The sequence below is a fragment of the Sus scrofa genome, chromosome 3 (assembly GCF_054392235.1).
Source record: "Sus scrofa isolate SSC_HxYL_T2T_F1_AM1 chromosome 3, Sscrofa_HxYL_maternal_Yorkshire_Landrace_v2.0, whole genome shotgun sequence".
In the NCBI taxonomy this organism is placed as follows: domain Eukaryota; kingdom Metazoa; phylum Chordata; class Mammalia; order Artiodactyla; family Suidae; genus Sus; species Sus scrofa.
Window position 1 is genome coordinate 44,116,750 of NC_139385.1, and position 15,420 is coordinate 44,132,169.

At 59.4% G+C, this 15,420-nt stretch overlaps 1 protein-coding gene across 24 annotated transcripts in view; it reads right to left on the reverse strand.

Moving 5' to 3' along the window:
* Window positions 1-7: 7 nt before the first annotated feature.
* MGRN1 (mahogunin ring finger 1) overlaps window positions 8-15,420 on the reverse strand; it is a 64,400-nt gene continuing 48,987 nt past the window's right edge. For 4 of the 24 annotated variants that reach the window (XR_014840917.1, XM_085017736.1, XM_085017735.1 and 1 more), the window contains 6 exons: window positions 11,526-11,752; window positions 9,535-9,634; window positions 9,169-9,214; window positions 4,556-4,654; window positions 2,680-2,724; window positions 8-1,373 (listed from right to left, as the gene is read on the reverse strand). Coding sequence is in view for 20 of the 24 variants with exons in the window: in XM_085017736.1 (XP_084873862.1) it covers window positions 2,684-2,724; window positions 4,556-4,654; window positions 9,169-9,214; window positions 9,535-9,634; window positions 11,526-11,752 (513 nt within the window). In the remaining 4 variants the exon portion in view is untranslated. Of the gene's footprint in view, window positions 1,374-2,679; window positions 2,725-4,555; window positions 4,655-9,168; window positions 9,215-9,534; window positions 10,084-10,947; window positions 11,753-13,182; window positions 13,249-15,420 lie in introns of those variants that run through there. The other 20 variants (XM_085017733.1, XM_085017732.1, XM_021086676.2 and 17 more) reach the window with 12 other exon arrangements.

The following is a 15,420-nucleotide window of genomic DNA, read 5'->3' on the forward strand; positions in this document are numbered from 1 at the left end:
AATAGGATATTGCTGCATGATTTTATTACTATAAATATACAGTAAAAACGAACAAAAACTAGCCAATCAGAGTACATCAAATGGTAGCACGTGTTAAGTCCAAGACAGGCCAGTCTGCACCCCGCCCTTCAGTTACTGGCCCCAAAACCAATGGTGAGAGGCGGGGGGTGTTGGCCAGTGAGAGGAGAGGGGTGAGGAGAGGGAGACGGTCATGTGCGTGTGTGGCATCTGTGCACCCACGAGCACACGGCGGGCAGGACGGGAGGCAGGGCGCCTGCAGTGTGGCCTCTGTTCATAGGCTCAACTGGAGAGAGAAGGAGGCGCCCATTCCGAGCACCCCACTCATCAGAGCCTCAGGCTGTGTGGTCGGCTGCCCAGCACCATCCTTCCCACCTGCTAGGAAAGCGCTGGCACGGGGAGTGCAGACCCGCCGCCGCCAGGCTAAGGTCCCACTGGGGCAGCTCTCATCCAGAGGCACCAGGGCCAAGCACGCTGTCTGCCTTTCTGTTGCCCGCAAGTTTGTCTTTAAGAGAAGGCGAGGTCACCTCACATGGGGCCCTCGTCCCCAGGGACATCCCGCCACAGGAGCCCCAGACGGGAACAAATCAAAGCAAATTCTCAGTGCCATCTACGGCAGAGGGAGCAGAGAAGCCACCAGCGCCTTCCAGAGCAGGTGATGGCGTGCCGCTCGCCGAGCAGAGCCCCGGCCCAGAGGGTCTGGTGCCGTGGGCAAAGCTGCCGCTGGGAAGGGCTCTCAGGCACCACACCGCCCATGCCCAGACCCAAACCTGGCCGAGCCTCGCCAAGCTGTGCAGGGGGAGGGCAGGGGCAGTCTCCTTCCCGGCCTGAGACTCAGACCCCACCTCCTCTCCTTCCAGGGGCCCCGCGCGTCCCCGTGAAGGCAGCACCTCACCGCCCAGGAACTCCTCTTCTCCAGCGTGTCCCTCAGTTCCCGGGCATCGGCCGCCACGGCTCGGGGGCTGGGTGAGGCTGCACACGGGTGCCCGGCCCCGGGGCATTGGGAAGGACCCAGAGCTCAGCGCCCGGGACAGAAAGCCACTGTCCTTCATCTTGTACCATTTACAAATACATGGACTGTAGAAAAAGGGTCGTCAGAGGGGACAGTCAACTGTGCTCTTCGGTCAAGGGTCACACAGCTCCTCGCAGCCAGTGACCACGCAGAACTTGCAGACTGGAGAGGCCAGGGGTTGCGCTGGAGTCCACGGCCCTCGGCCAAGTCCGGGGAGCCAGGCCAGGCTCTCAGAGTGGGGTCAGCTCGGCGGCCCCAGGGTCAGGACTGGGGCCACCAAGTGGAGGCCGGGGGGGCCCGGTGGTGTGCAGGCTGCGGGGCGTCTCCATGGAGGTGGACCATCCTGCGGGCAGGGGGACAGGGAGGGGGGTCACGCTGGGCCGAACTGTCCTGACACCCCGCTCCCCTGACCCGCTGGGCTCGGGCTTCTCTCCGGCTGACCCTGTGTCCGTGGCTGGGGACCCAGAGGGCCCCGGGGGGCTGTCTGTCGCAGCAAAGAGCCGCAGCCCTGCATCAGAAGACAATGGGGTGCCTGGGGCAGCCACCCTGGGTCCCCCACCCGGCCCTCTCTGTGCTTCCCCGGCTCTTGGGGGCCGCTGTCCCGCAGTGCCTTCCCGCTGGGCTCGGCTGGGGCTCAGCTGACCCAGGTGGAGGGAACAGTGGGGTCTGAGTGCCCAGCAGGGCCCAGCGCAGCCCCAGCTGGCCTGGCTCAGGGGCCTCTGCTGTCCCCGCCCCCCAGCTGCTTCCAGGACCCTGCGAGGGGCTCAGGCCCCCGGAGTGCTTGTGCGACAGGAACAGCACAGCTCACAGGGCCCGCTGACCCGGGCTCTGGGGCGGCTTCAAATGGCGAACAAAGGAGCCCTCGCGGCCTGGGACAGACCCTCAGTGACTTGGGGAAGGGACTGCTTTCTTAGAGGCTGTGGCTGCACGTGGGAAGCCAGCTCTGCCAGGGGAACAGCGCCCTGGGCGGCTGCGTGTGACCCGCTTCCTACCTCCAGGATCTTTACTAAGTGACACCACCATGAGGCTGGGGCCACCTGCATGCATGTGTCAGGTCCTATTTCAACAGGGGGTCAGACCAGTCCGAGAAGCGTTGAAGGAAGACGGGAACGGACAGAGCGGGTCGCAGGGAGGGCAGACGCGGGCCTGGCTCGGGCAGCGGACAGGACACCGGAAACCTCCACCCCCAGGTCCTCCACCCCCCTGCGTCCCAGCAGGGCGGGGGTCCGCAGGCGCCTGCCTGTTGTGGGGGCACCCTGGGGATCTGCCTTCTGTACAGCCGCCCGGGGAGAAGGCGCCTCCTTGGAGGGGGCAAGACAATCTCACGGGGCCCCGCACCGGCCGCCCTCAGAGTGCGCCGGGAGGTTCCCCGGCGGGTGGGGGGACAAGTCGGACGTCAGCCGCGGCCTGCCCGGGCCACCGGGTCCAGACGGGAAGGCCTCCGGCTCGGGAAGCCAGAGGCAGGCCCCTGGACTCAGAAGCCCGGGCCCGGAGAAGACACAGATGTGGAAGACCCCAGACGGGCAGAAGCCCCCGGACGGGAAGGACCCCTGGCGGGGCAGGAGAGGAGGGCAACGGGGTCCTCTCTCGGGCTCCCCGCCAAGGCCGCGTGCAGAGCCCCCCGCCCCGCGTGCGAAGGCGTCACGTACCAGCTTACTCCTCTAAAGCACCGGAGCAGGAGCCGGGCCCCAGGGCTGCGCGGAGGAGGAGAGAGATGGAAGCTCGGTTAGCAAAGCGCTCGGAGGGAACAGTGCTCCCCGGGGCAGAGGCACCGCTGCAGGCGAGATGCCCGGGCGGGCGGAGCGGACAGCGTATGATGCAAACAGACGCCCACACAAGCCTGTGCTGACACAGCGGAGACTGACGCGCAGGCACTCGGCCCAGGGACCTCGCGGGGAAGGGGGCGGGGCCAGTTGGGGCGGAGCCCGGAAGCGCCCCACCCTCGGGGGCGGGGACAGCTGGCGTCCGACCGCGGCCTTTCCGCCCCCCTCCCTTTCCCATCCACTGGGGCCGGGGGCGCTCTCAGAGTCCCTAACTTCGCCGCCGCGCGGTGGGTAACAGGAGTGGAGCCCCGCGCGTGCTGCGTTCTTAAAAACACACGCCCAAGTGGGAGGGGTTCGGGGTCTGCACCAAGCAGAAGATCTGGGAGGAAGGAGGGCGCCGACGTGTGCGACTCACAGCGCTTTGCGTGCCCGCCACCCCTGTGCTCGCGGGGCGTGGACACAGCCTGCTCTGCTCCCGCATCCAGAGCCAGCCCCATCCAGGCCCCGCAGTGCGCAGAGCCGGCGGCCTAGCCCAGGAGCTACAAGGGGGCCCGGCCACCAGCCTTTGGCCGCGGTGGTCTCTCCTCTCTCCTCCACCGCCGTGTGGACATAAAGGCCATGAACACTCGCCTGTGCCAGAGAGCCAGAGGTCCTGTCTCACCGGGGGCCTCCCTGTGGGCCGTGGCCTGCCCTGCCCTGCAGACACCTGAACGTTCTGTGTGCCACTGGAGGGGCGACAAGTGAGGGGTGGCACCTCGGAGGCCAAAGGTGGTCACCCCAAGGGGGCCAGGGGCCGCCCTGCAGGTTCAGGACACACACTTGTGGCTCCAGGGCACCAAGGCCCTCTCCTGCCCCCCGGCCCCCAAGCAGGTCTTCACCATCATGAATTACCGAGTCCTCTGAAAGAACTCACTGGAACTTTGTTACTCTAAGCTCCTGACAAGCTTTCACACTTGGCCCCTTTGGCGAGTGAGCCAGTGTTGCCCCCTCCCTCACACCGTCTGCAGAGGCTGCTGCTTGCGCTGAGGCACACAGACAAGAGGCCCATTCAGACCAAAGCAGGTCCCAGCCCCACTCCCACCCGTCCCCGGGCCAGAGGACCAGGCCGTGGGGGCTCCCAGGCCAGGTGGGGCAAGGAGAAGAGACGTCCCGCCATGAGGCAGGACCAGGTCTGAGGGCCACGCAGCGGCTGCCTTGACGCCAGGGCCTCGGCTAGTGTCCCAGCAGCCCAGGCACTAGCCTGCGAGCCCCCAACTCCCATCCCCCGCCTTTGGAGCCCAGGACTCAAATCTGAGGATCCTGACACAGTGGAGCAGGGCCCAGAGGCCACGGAAGAGGTGAGAGGAAAAGCAAGACCCGGCCCCTGCCCCCAGGCCTCGCTGGTACCTGGTGCCCTGCCCGTGTCCCGTGCCCTGGCCCGGACCTGCTGCTTCACCCAGGACCAGAGAGCCTGTCAGCCCGGGGGCAGAGGTCCTGCTGCTGAGCAGCCCCCGGCCCACGGAGGAAGGATGACAGCGGTGCCAGTGGGACTGGACCTGCCCGTCTGGCCGTCAACGAGAAGCCTTTCCCACCTTTCCAAGGCTGAACTGGCTCCGGGGCGGGAAAGAGCCAAAGAGCCAGGGGCTGCAGGGTGACAGGACGCAGCCTGGCTATGTTCTGGGGGTCTCTGGAAGGAGGAGGAGCAGACAGAACAGCGCCAGCTCCAGAGGCACAGCACGGCCCCTCCCCAGGCCCAGAAGGCCCATCCGCTGAGCGCTGTTACCTGGCAGGTAGATGTCAGCAGGGGCGCTGGACTGGCCGCGGCCACGAGGCTCAGGGCTGCCATCCTGCAGGACGTTCTCGATGGACGGCACTCGACTCCCTGCAGGAGGGCACATGTTGGGGACCCGCAGGCAGGAGGTGGGTCCAGCCATCCCCCTGGGGCCCAGACCCCACCCCAACTCCCCTCTGTTCTCCTGGGACCCAGAAGCAGACGGTCTATTTTCTCCCTCTTTCCTTCTCTCCTGCCCCCAGCACAGAGCTTTGTTTTGTTTTTATTATAAGAAGTCACACACCCATGTTTAAGAGACAACATGGAATGGTAGCGGATTTAACTGTCTCCCATCTTCCTGGATGAGCGGGTGGGGCGCACAGCCCTCTGGCCCCACGCCTGCACCAGGAGCTCACACATGAGCTCTCAGCCCAGGATGCTCACCGGGCTTGTGGGGGTGTCCCCTTGGCAGAAGAGGGGTCTGGAGCCTGGGACGGGTGCCAGGAGGGCCCCAGTCTGGCTTGTGCTCTGTACAGGCAGCAAGGAGCTGCTGCGAGGGAGGTGGGGGCACCGAGGCCTGAGAAGCAGAGGGACATGCTCTGCACTCTGGGCAGGAAGTGAGGGCACTGGGCCCACATGGCAGACACCCAACCTGGGCACCCTGCCTCATGCCCCGGCCTGAGGCCCCGTCCAGCGGACTGCAGGCACACGTGGGTCACGGGGACAGAAGGGCTGCGGTTTGCTCTGGGGGCCTTGACCACACCATGGCCACCTCCTGGCTCTGTCACTCTCAACTACGGGGCCCCAGGCCTCCCCTGACAGCAACCCTGAGCCTCGGTCTCCTCATCTGACAGGGAGAGGGATGACTGGAGGAGGCACAGGGTTCCCAGCTGGCAGAGGAAAGCTCCAGAGGCTCCTCCTCCTCACCGCCACCCACGGCCCCGTGTGCTTGGGTGGGGTCCTCACTCAGCACCAGTGCACACAAGTGGTGGGACTGGAGCCTGGGGGCAGGTGGGGGCCACCAAGTGCCAAGGGCTGAGGCTCCTTCACAGGGCACACTGGGGGTGGGGCTGGGGGGGCACCTGGCTAAGCTGTGCACTGCACACCAGTCATTGGCTATGCCAGGCTTGAGGCTCCAGAGACCCTGAGGACCCCCACTCTGGAGGGATGGGCATGGCCCAAGGCCAGGCCAGGTGGCCCGGCCAAGAGGACAGGCACAGAGCATGGAACACAGACAACGGGCAGAACTATCCAAGCAGGAAGAAAAAGAATTCAGGGGAGACAGAATTACCATGGCGGAGGAGAAGACCTGGAGCTCGCCTCTCATAACAGCAACAAAATTACAACCAACTGCTGAACAACCTTCAACCTACAGACTGCAAACTATCCAGAAAGATACCCTACTCCGCGAGACAGAGGAGGCCACACCTACCACATTAGATCACAACCCTGTACCTGCTGGGTGGGCAGCCCATAGACTGGAAAGGAAGTACACTGCAGAGACTCATCCACAAGAGTGAGCGTCCTGAGCCCCACACCAGGTCCCCAGGCCTGGGGAACTGGCCTTGGGAGGAGGAGCCCCTGGGGCATTTGGCATTGAGGGCCAGTGGGGCTTATGTGCAGGAGCGCCACGGGACTGGGGGCAACAGGGCAAAATAGAGACTCTAGAGGAATCTGGGTCAGACCTGCCTGAGGTTCTTAGAATGTCTCCTGGGAAAACGGGGTGACTGAGGCCCACCATGGGGGAAGGACATTGGAGACAAAGGTCTCAGGAACAATCATCAGCCTGAGCTCCTCTCGAGGTGGCCAATTTGGAAAACTCCAGCCCCAGCCACTTAGGGCTGAGAAGCCCCAGGCCAAACAACAAACCAGGTGGCAACACAGCCTACAGCAAACAAACTGCCTAAAGACCCTCCAGGGACAGAGCCTCTTCTAATCTCACCCAAACAAAGCCCCAGCCACCAGAGGGATAAGAATCAGGTCCACCCACCAGTCAGCAGGTACCAGTGCCTCCCATCAGGAAGCCTGCAGCAAGCCCCCGGTACCAACTTCAGCCACAAGGGGGGCAGATACCAGAAACAAGAGAGGCTACAACTCTATTGTCTGCAAAAAGGAGACCACACCAAAAATCCACACAAAATGAACAGGCAGAGAATTATGACTCAGATAAGGGAGCAATAAAAAACCTCAGAAAAACGGCTAAGAGATCTGGAGATTGCCAGTCTCCATGAAAAAGACTTTAGGCTGATGACAGTAAAGATGATTCAGGATCTTGGAAATAAAGTGAAGGCAAAAATTGATAAATTACAGGAAACACTGAGCAAAGAAAGAGAAGATTTAAGGATTAAGCAAGCAGAGATGCAAAATACAGTAACTGAAATAAAAAATTCATTAGAAGCAACCAACAGCAAATTACAGGAGGCAAAAGAACAAATAAGTGAGGTGGAAGACAGACTAGTGGAAATCACTAACAAGGAACAGAAAAGAGAAAAATGATTGAAAAAAAATGAAGAGGAGTTCCTGTCATGGCGCAGCGGAAACAAATCCGACTAGGAACCATGAGGTTGTGGGTTCAATCCCCAGCCTCGCTCAGTGGGTTAAGGATCCAGCGTTGCCATGAGCTGTGGTATAAGGTTGCAGATTCGGCACAGATCTGGCATAGCTGTGGTGTAAGCCGGTGGCTACAACTCTGTCTGATTAGACCCATAGCCTGGGAACCTCCATATGTGGCAGCTTCAGCCCTAAAAAGACAAAAAAGAAAAAAGAAAAGAAATGAAGACAGTCTAAGAGAACTCTGGGACAACATTAAATGCTAAAACATCTGTATTATAGGGATACCCAGGAGAGGAGAGAGAAAAGGGGGTAGAGAAAATATTTGAAGAGATAATGCCTGAAAACTTGCCTCACATGGGAAAGGAACCACTCACGCAAACCCGGGAAGCACGAGTCCCATATATTTATTTGTTTATTTATTTTTGCTATTTCTTTGGGCCGCTCCCGCTGCATATGGAGGTTCTCAGGCTAGGGGTCCAATCGGAGCTGTAGCCACCCGCCTACGCCAGAGCCACAGCAACGCGGGATCCGAGCCGTGTCTGCAACCTACACCACAGCTCACGGCAACGCCAGATCGTTAACCCACTGAGCAAGGGCAGGGACTGAACCCGCAACCTCATGGTTCCTAGTCGGATTCGTTAACCACTGCGCCACTACAGGAAGTCCACGAGTCCCATATAAAATACACCCAAGGAGGAACACCCCGAGACACATAGCAATCAAACTCACCAAAATTAAAGACAAAGAGAAAATACTGAAAGCAGCTAGGGAAAAGATACAAATTAACATACAAGAGAACCCCAATAAGGCTACTGGCTGATTTTTCAGCAGAAACTCTGCAGGCCTGAAGGGAGTGACGTGATATACTTAAAAGCAATGAAAGGATGGAGTTCCCGTCGTGGCGCAGTGGTTAACGAATCCGACTAGGAACCATGAGGTTGCAGGTTCGATCCCTGCCCTTGCTCAGTGGGTTAAGGATCCGGCGTTGCAGTGAGCCGTGGTGTAGGTTGCAGACGCGGCTCGGATCCCGCGTTGCTGTGGCTCTGGCGTAGGCTGGCAGCTATAGCTCCAATTCGACCCCTAGCCTGGGAACCTCCATATGCTGCGAGAGTGGCCCAAGAAAATGGCAAAAAAAAAAAAAAAAAAAAGCAATGAAAGGAAAAAACTTCCAACCACGATGACTCTACCCAGCAAGGCCTTCATTTAGATTTGAAGGAGAAATCAAAAGCTTTACAGACAAGCAAAGCTAGGAGAACTCAGCACCACTAAACCAGCTCTACAACAAATACAAGGAACTTCTCTAGGTGGAAAAGAAAAGGCCACAACTAGAAACAAAAATATTACAAATGAAAAAAATAAATTAATTAATTAATTTAAAAAAATATTACAAATGACGAGGCTCACGGGTAAAGTCACACATACAGTAAAGGTGGGAAATCACCCACACACAAACATGCCACCAAAACCAGAAATCGTGAGAAGAGGAGGGTGCAAATGCAGGACACTGGAGGTGCACTTGCAATTAAGACACCAACAACTTAAAACAATCTCGTCTGTATATAGACTCCTCTATCAAAATTTCATGGTAACTGCCAACCAAAAACCTACAATAGGATCCCACACAAATAAGAAAAAGCAATCCAAACACAACACTAAAGATAGTCATCAAACCACAAGAGAAGAGAATAGAAGAAGAGAAGAAAAAAGACCAACAAAAGCAAATCCCAGCCGTTAATAAAGTGGCAGTAAGAACATACATATCAATCATGACAGTCCATGTAACTGGACTACACGCCCCAATCAAAAGACACAGACTGGCTGAATGGATCCAGAAACAAGACCCGTGTACACACTCTCTCCAAGAGACCCACTTCAGTTCTAGGGACACATGCCAAGTGAAAGTGAGAGCATAGAAGGAAATATTATTCCATGCAAACAGGAAGTCGGATGGCTGCTATTTGAAATGGTTGGCTAGACAGGGAGAACCAGGAGTCGCTGAGCGCTGTCCCTCTGGGAGGTCCTGGGACCCCAGCACAGCCAGGGGCATCAGAGTCTTGGGCGGGGGGGCTTACCTTGCTTTAGTGACACAGTCTCATCAACCTCCTCCGTTAGGAAGCTCTAGAAAACAGAGCAAAATGCGCCTGACTCCTGGGGATGACAGCCCAGCACCAGGCCGCAGGGAGAGGACCCCGGGCGAGGCCAGTCTGGGACCCACAGTGCCTACTGGGTACTTCGCCCCCCACAGCTTCACAGGGCTCTGTCTGTGGGAGAGCACCCACCCCTCGGGTGAGGAAACTGAGGCTCGGGGGAGTCACAGAGGCCAAGGTCATCGAGTGATAAAGTGGCGGGATGGGACCAGGGCTCTGGGAGGCCTACAGATGGGCGGTGGGGACAGCAGGACACAGGGCAGCACTGAGGATGGCAGGAGGGGGCCTCACCTCGGGGGAGCTGCTCAGCGCCAGCCCCGCTCTGCTCAGCGGGGGCAGAGCCTCCGAGTCGTCCTCTTCATGGATGGGCGACGAGGGGGACCGCATGGTGCTGGGGACAGAGTGGGCAGAGGGCAGTGTTTCAGCAACGCCAGCCCCACCCAAGCCAACGCCCCCATGAAGGTGCACAGTGGCAGGGGTCCCCCCGCTGCTGCCACAGGCCTGTGCACTGTTTCCAGAGAAGGGATCTCGATGGCCCGGCCTTGCGGGGTGAGGGGGCAGCAGGAGAGACCCACACTGGCTTTTTTTTTTTTTTTTTTTTTTTAATCTTTTTACAGCTGCACCTGTGGCATGTGGAGGTTCCCAGGCTAGGAGTTGAATCAGAGCTGCAGCTGCCAGCCTACACCACAGCCACAGCAACGAGAGATCCGAGCCTACACCGTAGCTCAGGGCAATGCTGGATCCTTAACCCACTGAGCGGGGGACGGGGGCGGGGGGATGAAACTCGTATCCTCATGGATGCTAGTTGGGTTCTTAACCCACTCAGCCACAACAGGAACTCTAGAAAAAAAACGTTTAAAGATGGGATTAAGATGGCGGAATAGAAGGACTGGAGCTCAACTTCTCTCCTAAAAACAACAAAATTCACAACTAAAGGCTGGTTTCTGGTCCACAACCAAATGGACCAGAAACCTTCAAGAAGATATCCTACCCCAGAAGACAACGAGGAGGCCACATCAAGAGAAAGAAGAGAATTACGCACTACCTGTTATTTCTTGAAAAGGTTCTGGTTCATGCAAACAAATAATGCTCCAAAGAATGCAAAGCCCCTCCACCAGGGACAGAAAGCACTGCTGCTCCTGGAAAGGCAAAGTGTCCCTCTGCACGGGTGCTCTGTGGCCTCTGCGTGGAAGGCGAGAGAGGTGGACAGACAGACAGATGGACGCGTGCATAAGCGCTGTCACCAAGGCGTGGCAGGGGTGAGGGAAAGAGAGGCGTTAGGTACGGACATGATTCCATCTGAAATCAGTGACACTGGGCATGTCCATGCATTTCCCATTGAAAAAACAAACAAAACCCCTGATGCCCGTTGTCCGAAAGCCTGGTGGAGAGGCTGGTTGTACCGCTGACCTGGTCAATTTTTATGAAGAAAACTCTTTGAAGAATAGCAAATGATTCAAAGAGCAATGTTTAAAAACAGGGGTTCCCATCATGGCTCGGCAGAAATGAATCTGACTAGCATCCATGAGGACACAGGCTTGAGCCCTGGCCTCACTCCGTGGCTTAAGGGTTCGGTGTTGCCATGAGCTGTGGTGTAGGTCGCAGACACGGCTCAGATCCCGCACGGCCGTGGCTGTGGTAGAGGCCGGTGGCTGCAGTTCTGATTTGACCTCTAGCCTGGGAACCTCCGTATGCTGCAGGTGCGGCCCTAAAAAGACAAAAAAACCAAAACCAAAAAAAAAAAAGTCAAACCTGGGAGTTCCCACTGTGCTACAGCAGGTAAGAGGATCCAGTGTTGCCACAGCAGTGGCTCAGATTTGATCCCTGGGCCCAGGAACTTCCATATGCCATGAGTGCAACCAAAAAAAAAAAAAGGAAAAAAAATAGCTCAAATTTGATCAAAAAAATGCATCTGCACATCCAATAAGCTGAACAAGCTCTAAGTTGGTTCCACTCCCCCGCTGCTTTTCGTGAGTTGGGAGTCATTCTGTCACATGGATGAGGAGCAAGGTGGTTTTCTAGAACCTGTGCCTTCTTTATACTCGAGACGAGCAGCACCGCTGAGGAAAGACTAAACACAGCCGGGCTGGCTGCTGGCCCCTCCAAGCGTCCAAGGGACCTCGGCTGACTCTGGCCTGAGCCCTCTATCGAAGGTCCCTTTCAACATCAGCGACGCCCCGTCACTGCCGAGCAAGGCTGGGGGACCGGCTTGTGGGGCACAAACAAGGGGGACCACGTGCGCCTGGCAGGCCCTGCACCTTCCACGGTGGGGGCCACCTCACCTGTCGGGGGACTTGCTCCGGGGCTTGCCCTTGTGGTGGCCGCTTTCCATGATCCGATCCATCGCAGCAAGCGGACAGGTGGCCTGGGAGAGGCCGTCTGAGACGCCCGCGTAGGTGATCTCTTCATAAAGGGGGGCCGAGGGGACGGCCGGGGACACGGCCCGGAGGCCGTTGAGCGCCTCAAGCAGGGAGATGGGCTCGTAGCCGGGCGGGATGCTGTCGGAGCTCTGCGGGGACAAGGGTGGGTGAGGGCCTCGTGCCCAGGGCGGCCAGATGGTCTGACCACCTCCTGTCCCCTCTGCCTCCGAGGGACACACGCCCCCTCATCAGCACCCTGCCCCAGGCACCCTCGGCCGTCAGCTGCAGCATGCAGCCCTGGCCGCCCACGTGCCCCTGTCAGTGCCCAGGACAGAGGACGAGAGGGCACCGGGGAAGGCCACCCCCGCCCCATCCTCAGCCAGCCCCTACCTGGCTTCCCGCTCCTGCCTGGTGGCGGCGGAGAGTGAGAGAGGGGTTAGTGGGAGGAGGGGCAGGCGCAGGAGGGGAGCAAAGCCAGAGCAGAGGCGGGAGAAACCGGTGGGAGCCGGTGGTCTAGCCCAGGGAGGCCCCGCCTGGCACCGCCAAGAGCCTCCGCAGGCCTGGGGCGACCAGCCGGCCACAGGGCGGATGAGCAGCCGCAGGGCCGACTCGGGCTGGGGAGTCTGAGGGGCACCCTGCTCAGAACGAGTTTCGCCCTCCCTGGGAGTGGATCAAATCAACAGGCTGAGTCTCGCTTGAGGATTCAAGGCAAAGGGAGGGCAGGTGCCAGGTACGGACACGGCAGCGACCCGCCATCACCCTCCTTGACAAGGCGAAGGGCAGCGCTCTCCACCTGGAACGCCGCCTGCCCGGCTGACTTGCGGCGGGAAGGGCCGCTGCCCTGCAGGGAGGTGAGGGGGACCCGGGGGAGGCATGGGAGCCGGGTGGGGCTTCCCGCCCTCAGCAAGGCCCACCCGAGTCCCCTGCGACCACAGGGCCGGCATTTGCTCCCATCCCACCCTCAGTTTAAAGGCAAATAATTACTCTGAACCCCTTCGCCCCTCGAAACAGGAGGAAATCCTCGCGCTGGGCTGACCCTCCGTGACCCCGACTCTATGGGGGGCGTGGGGCTCAGCAGAGGCTCCAGGCTGAGGCCCAGCCCAGCGATCGCCACCCGCTGCCTGGTCCCCAGCCTGCTGCCCGAGATGCAGGGAAAATGCGAGGAATCCAAGTGTCGGCCCGCAGAGCAGGGATGCAGGACGAGCAAGCACGAGGGACATTTGCAACAAGAGCAGAAGCCTTAGTTCCACCTCCAACGCCATTCCACTGCCAGCAAGAAAAAAAAGGGAAACCAGGGCATTCAGGAGGCCGGGTGGAGGCAGAGCTGGCGAGAAGGGGCGCCTGGGGCTGGCGCTGCTGCCCGGCGGGACCGCGAGACCGGCTTTGCGCCAACAGACCTTGAGCTTTGCTTGTTCCACAAAACTCCCCTCCTGGGTGGTGATGCTGGGACGGGGAGAGTGGACGTGACAGATTAACTAACCGAACACGTTAGCGGGGGCGACAGTGACTTCCTGTACGAGTCACGTGCGGCACTTGGGGCATGGGGCAAAGACACAGCCACAGGGCCAAACACACTTACTGTTTCCCTTTTAGGTTTCTTGCTGGCCAGTGAGGCGGGGTGCGACTTTGATTTTTTAAAGGGACACTGTCAAGATAAAAATCATAGGTTGTACCGCTGCCACCCCATGCAGTGCCGGGGCTGGCTGCAAGGGCTCTCCCTGGTGCTGGCCTCAGTGTGCCAGGAGCCTGCGCTTCACAAACTCCACGCGCACAGGCACCGCAGCGCCCGGCGGGGCAGGCCTGCCCATCTGCATGGCTCTGGAAGAGCCCAACCCTGTGCCCAGCGGCCTCTCTCGGGGGGGTTCCTCTGAGCAGCAGGTCCTGACGGGGGCAGGCATAAGAGTGCCTGGGGGCTCCCCACACGTGGGCCCAGCTGGGCTTGGGGAGGGGACCCCAAAGCCCAGCAACATCTTCAAGGACCAGCATGGCCTCATCATCTTATCACCAAGTCTCAGCCCTAAAGGTGGAGTTACAGGCACCGATCACCCCTGCTCTGCAGGGATCCAAACTGACTCACGGGAGAAAGCGCAGCAGTTGGGCTCTCCAGTGATATGTGGCAACGGCCACACAGGGAATGGGACAGACAACAAGGGCCACTTCCTTGGGACGGAACCTCCAGAGAGGAAGGCGCTCTGGAACCTGCGAGGCCACTGGCCCAGGCCCAGGCTGCCCTGCACAGTGGGGGCACCTCAGCTCCAAGACAAAAGGGACACACAGGAGGGTCCTGCCTGACCCTCAGACACCAGGACAGAAACAGAGGGGTGACAATGACAACCCACCCCTGGAATTCCCACCATGGCGCAACAGGATCACGCAGATCTTGGGAGTGTTGGGATGCAGGATGACTCCCCAGTCCGGCACAGTGGGGTAGGGATTTGGCGTTGCAGCAGCTGCAGCATAGGTGGCAAATGCAGCTTGGCTCTGATCCCTGGCCCAGGAACTCCACATGCCGCAGGGCGGCCAGTGACCTGCTCTCTCCACCAAAATCATGGTATGGGAGAAAGGGTGCTATTCCGATATCAAGTCCATTCTTCAATGGTCAGAGGGCCTGTTTTGGAGCCTGGAGCCCTGGTGCTGACGGGCGCCCGGCAGGCAAAACAGTGCGGCTGGCCCAGAAGAAGTGGGGTGACGGGCACCCCACCCGCAGGGGCAGCCTTACCCCTGATTTAGTGGCGAGACCACACCCTCAGATTTCAAAAACAAAGCAAGAAACCTGAGTCTTAAGGAAAATTCCCAGACATCTAAACATTGGCCCAATTTTCAGAGACACTGGGCAGAAAATACACACCTGCTGGCCCTGTGCTGTGGGCAGGCCAATCCAGGGCGTTTTCCTTTTCATTTATTTACTTATTTATTCATTCTTTTCTTTTCCTTTCTTCTTTCTACAGCCACACCCTCAGCATATGGAAGCTTCCAGGCTAGGGGTTGAACTGGAGCTGCAGCTGCTGGCCTACACCACAGCCACAGCCATGCCAGATCCAAGCCACGTCTGAGACCTACAGCAAAGCTTGCGGCTAATGCCGGATCCTTTACCCACTGAGTCAGGCCAGGGATCGAACCTGCATCCTCATGGATACTGGTCAGGTTCTTTAACCTGCTGAGCCCAACGGGGACTCTCCCTATTTCCTTTTTAGAGACATGGCAGGGCCTCTAAGGCTCACTGGATCCAAACCACCTCAGTCAAGAAGCAAGAACACAGGCTCACTGGCTGACAACCCTCGGAGCCAGCCAGGACCCAGGAGCTGGAGAGCCCAGCCTGCCCCACGTCCATGCTCCATCCTTCGGCCCCACCTGTCCAGCTCGGAGGCCCCCCTTCGGCCCCCATCCCCACCTGCGTCTCTCCCTCCCTGTCTCTGTCCTGCCCATCTCACTCTCGCCCGCTGCACCAAGGTCTGACCCATAGTTCTCGGGGAGCAAGCGAGGTGGACGGCAGCTGAGTGCTGTCCTGCGTGTCCAGGCAGGGGACAGGCGGGCAGGAGTGAGGATGTGTCACAGCCGCCCTCGGGCAGGAACAGGGTGACCCTGGCCTTCCGGCTCCGTGGAGCAAGGGGAACGGACACCGCAGCTCAGACGCCATGCAGGGTGACCCACACTGCAGGCACCTGCTATTGGCAGAAGTAGCGACACTCTGGCAGCTGGCGCTCGCCGGGCCCGGCCTGGTCACCCTACTCGTCCTCAGAGCTGCCCAGCAGGACCACCCCTGGCCCACTGGGCCGATGAGTCAGAGGCCGGAGGGGTGGCAGGCAGGGCTGCTGGC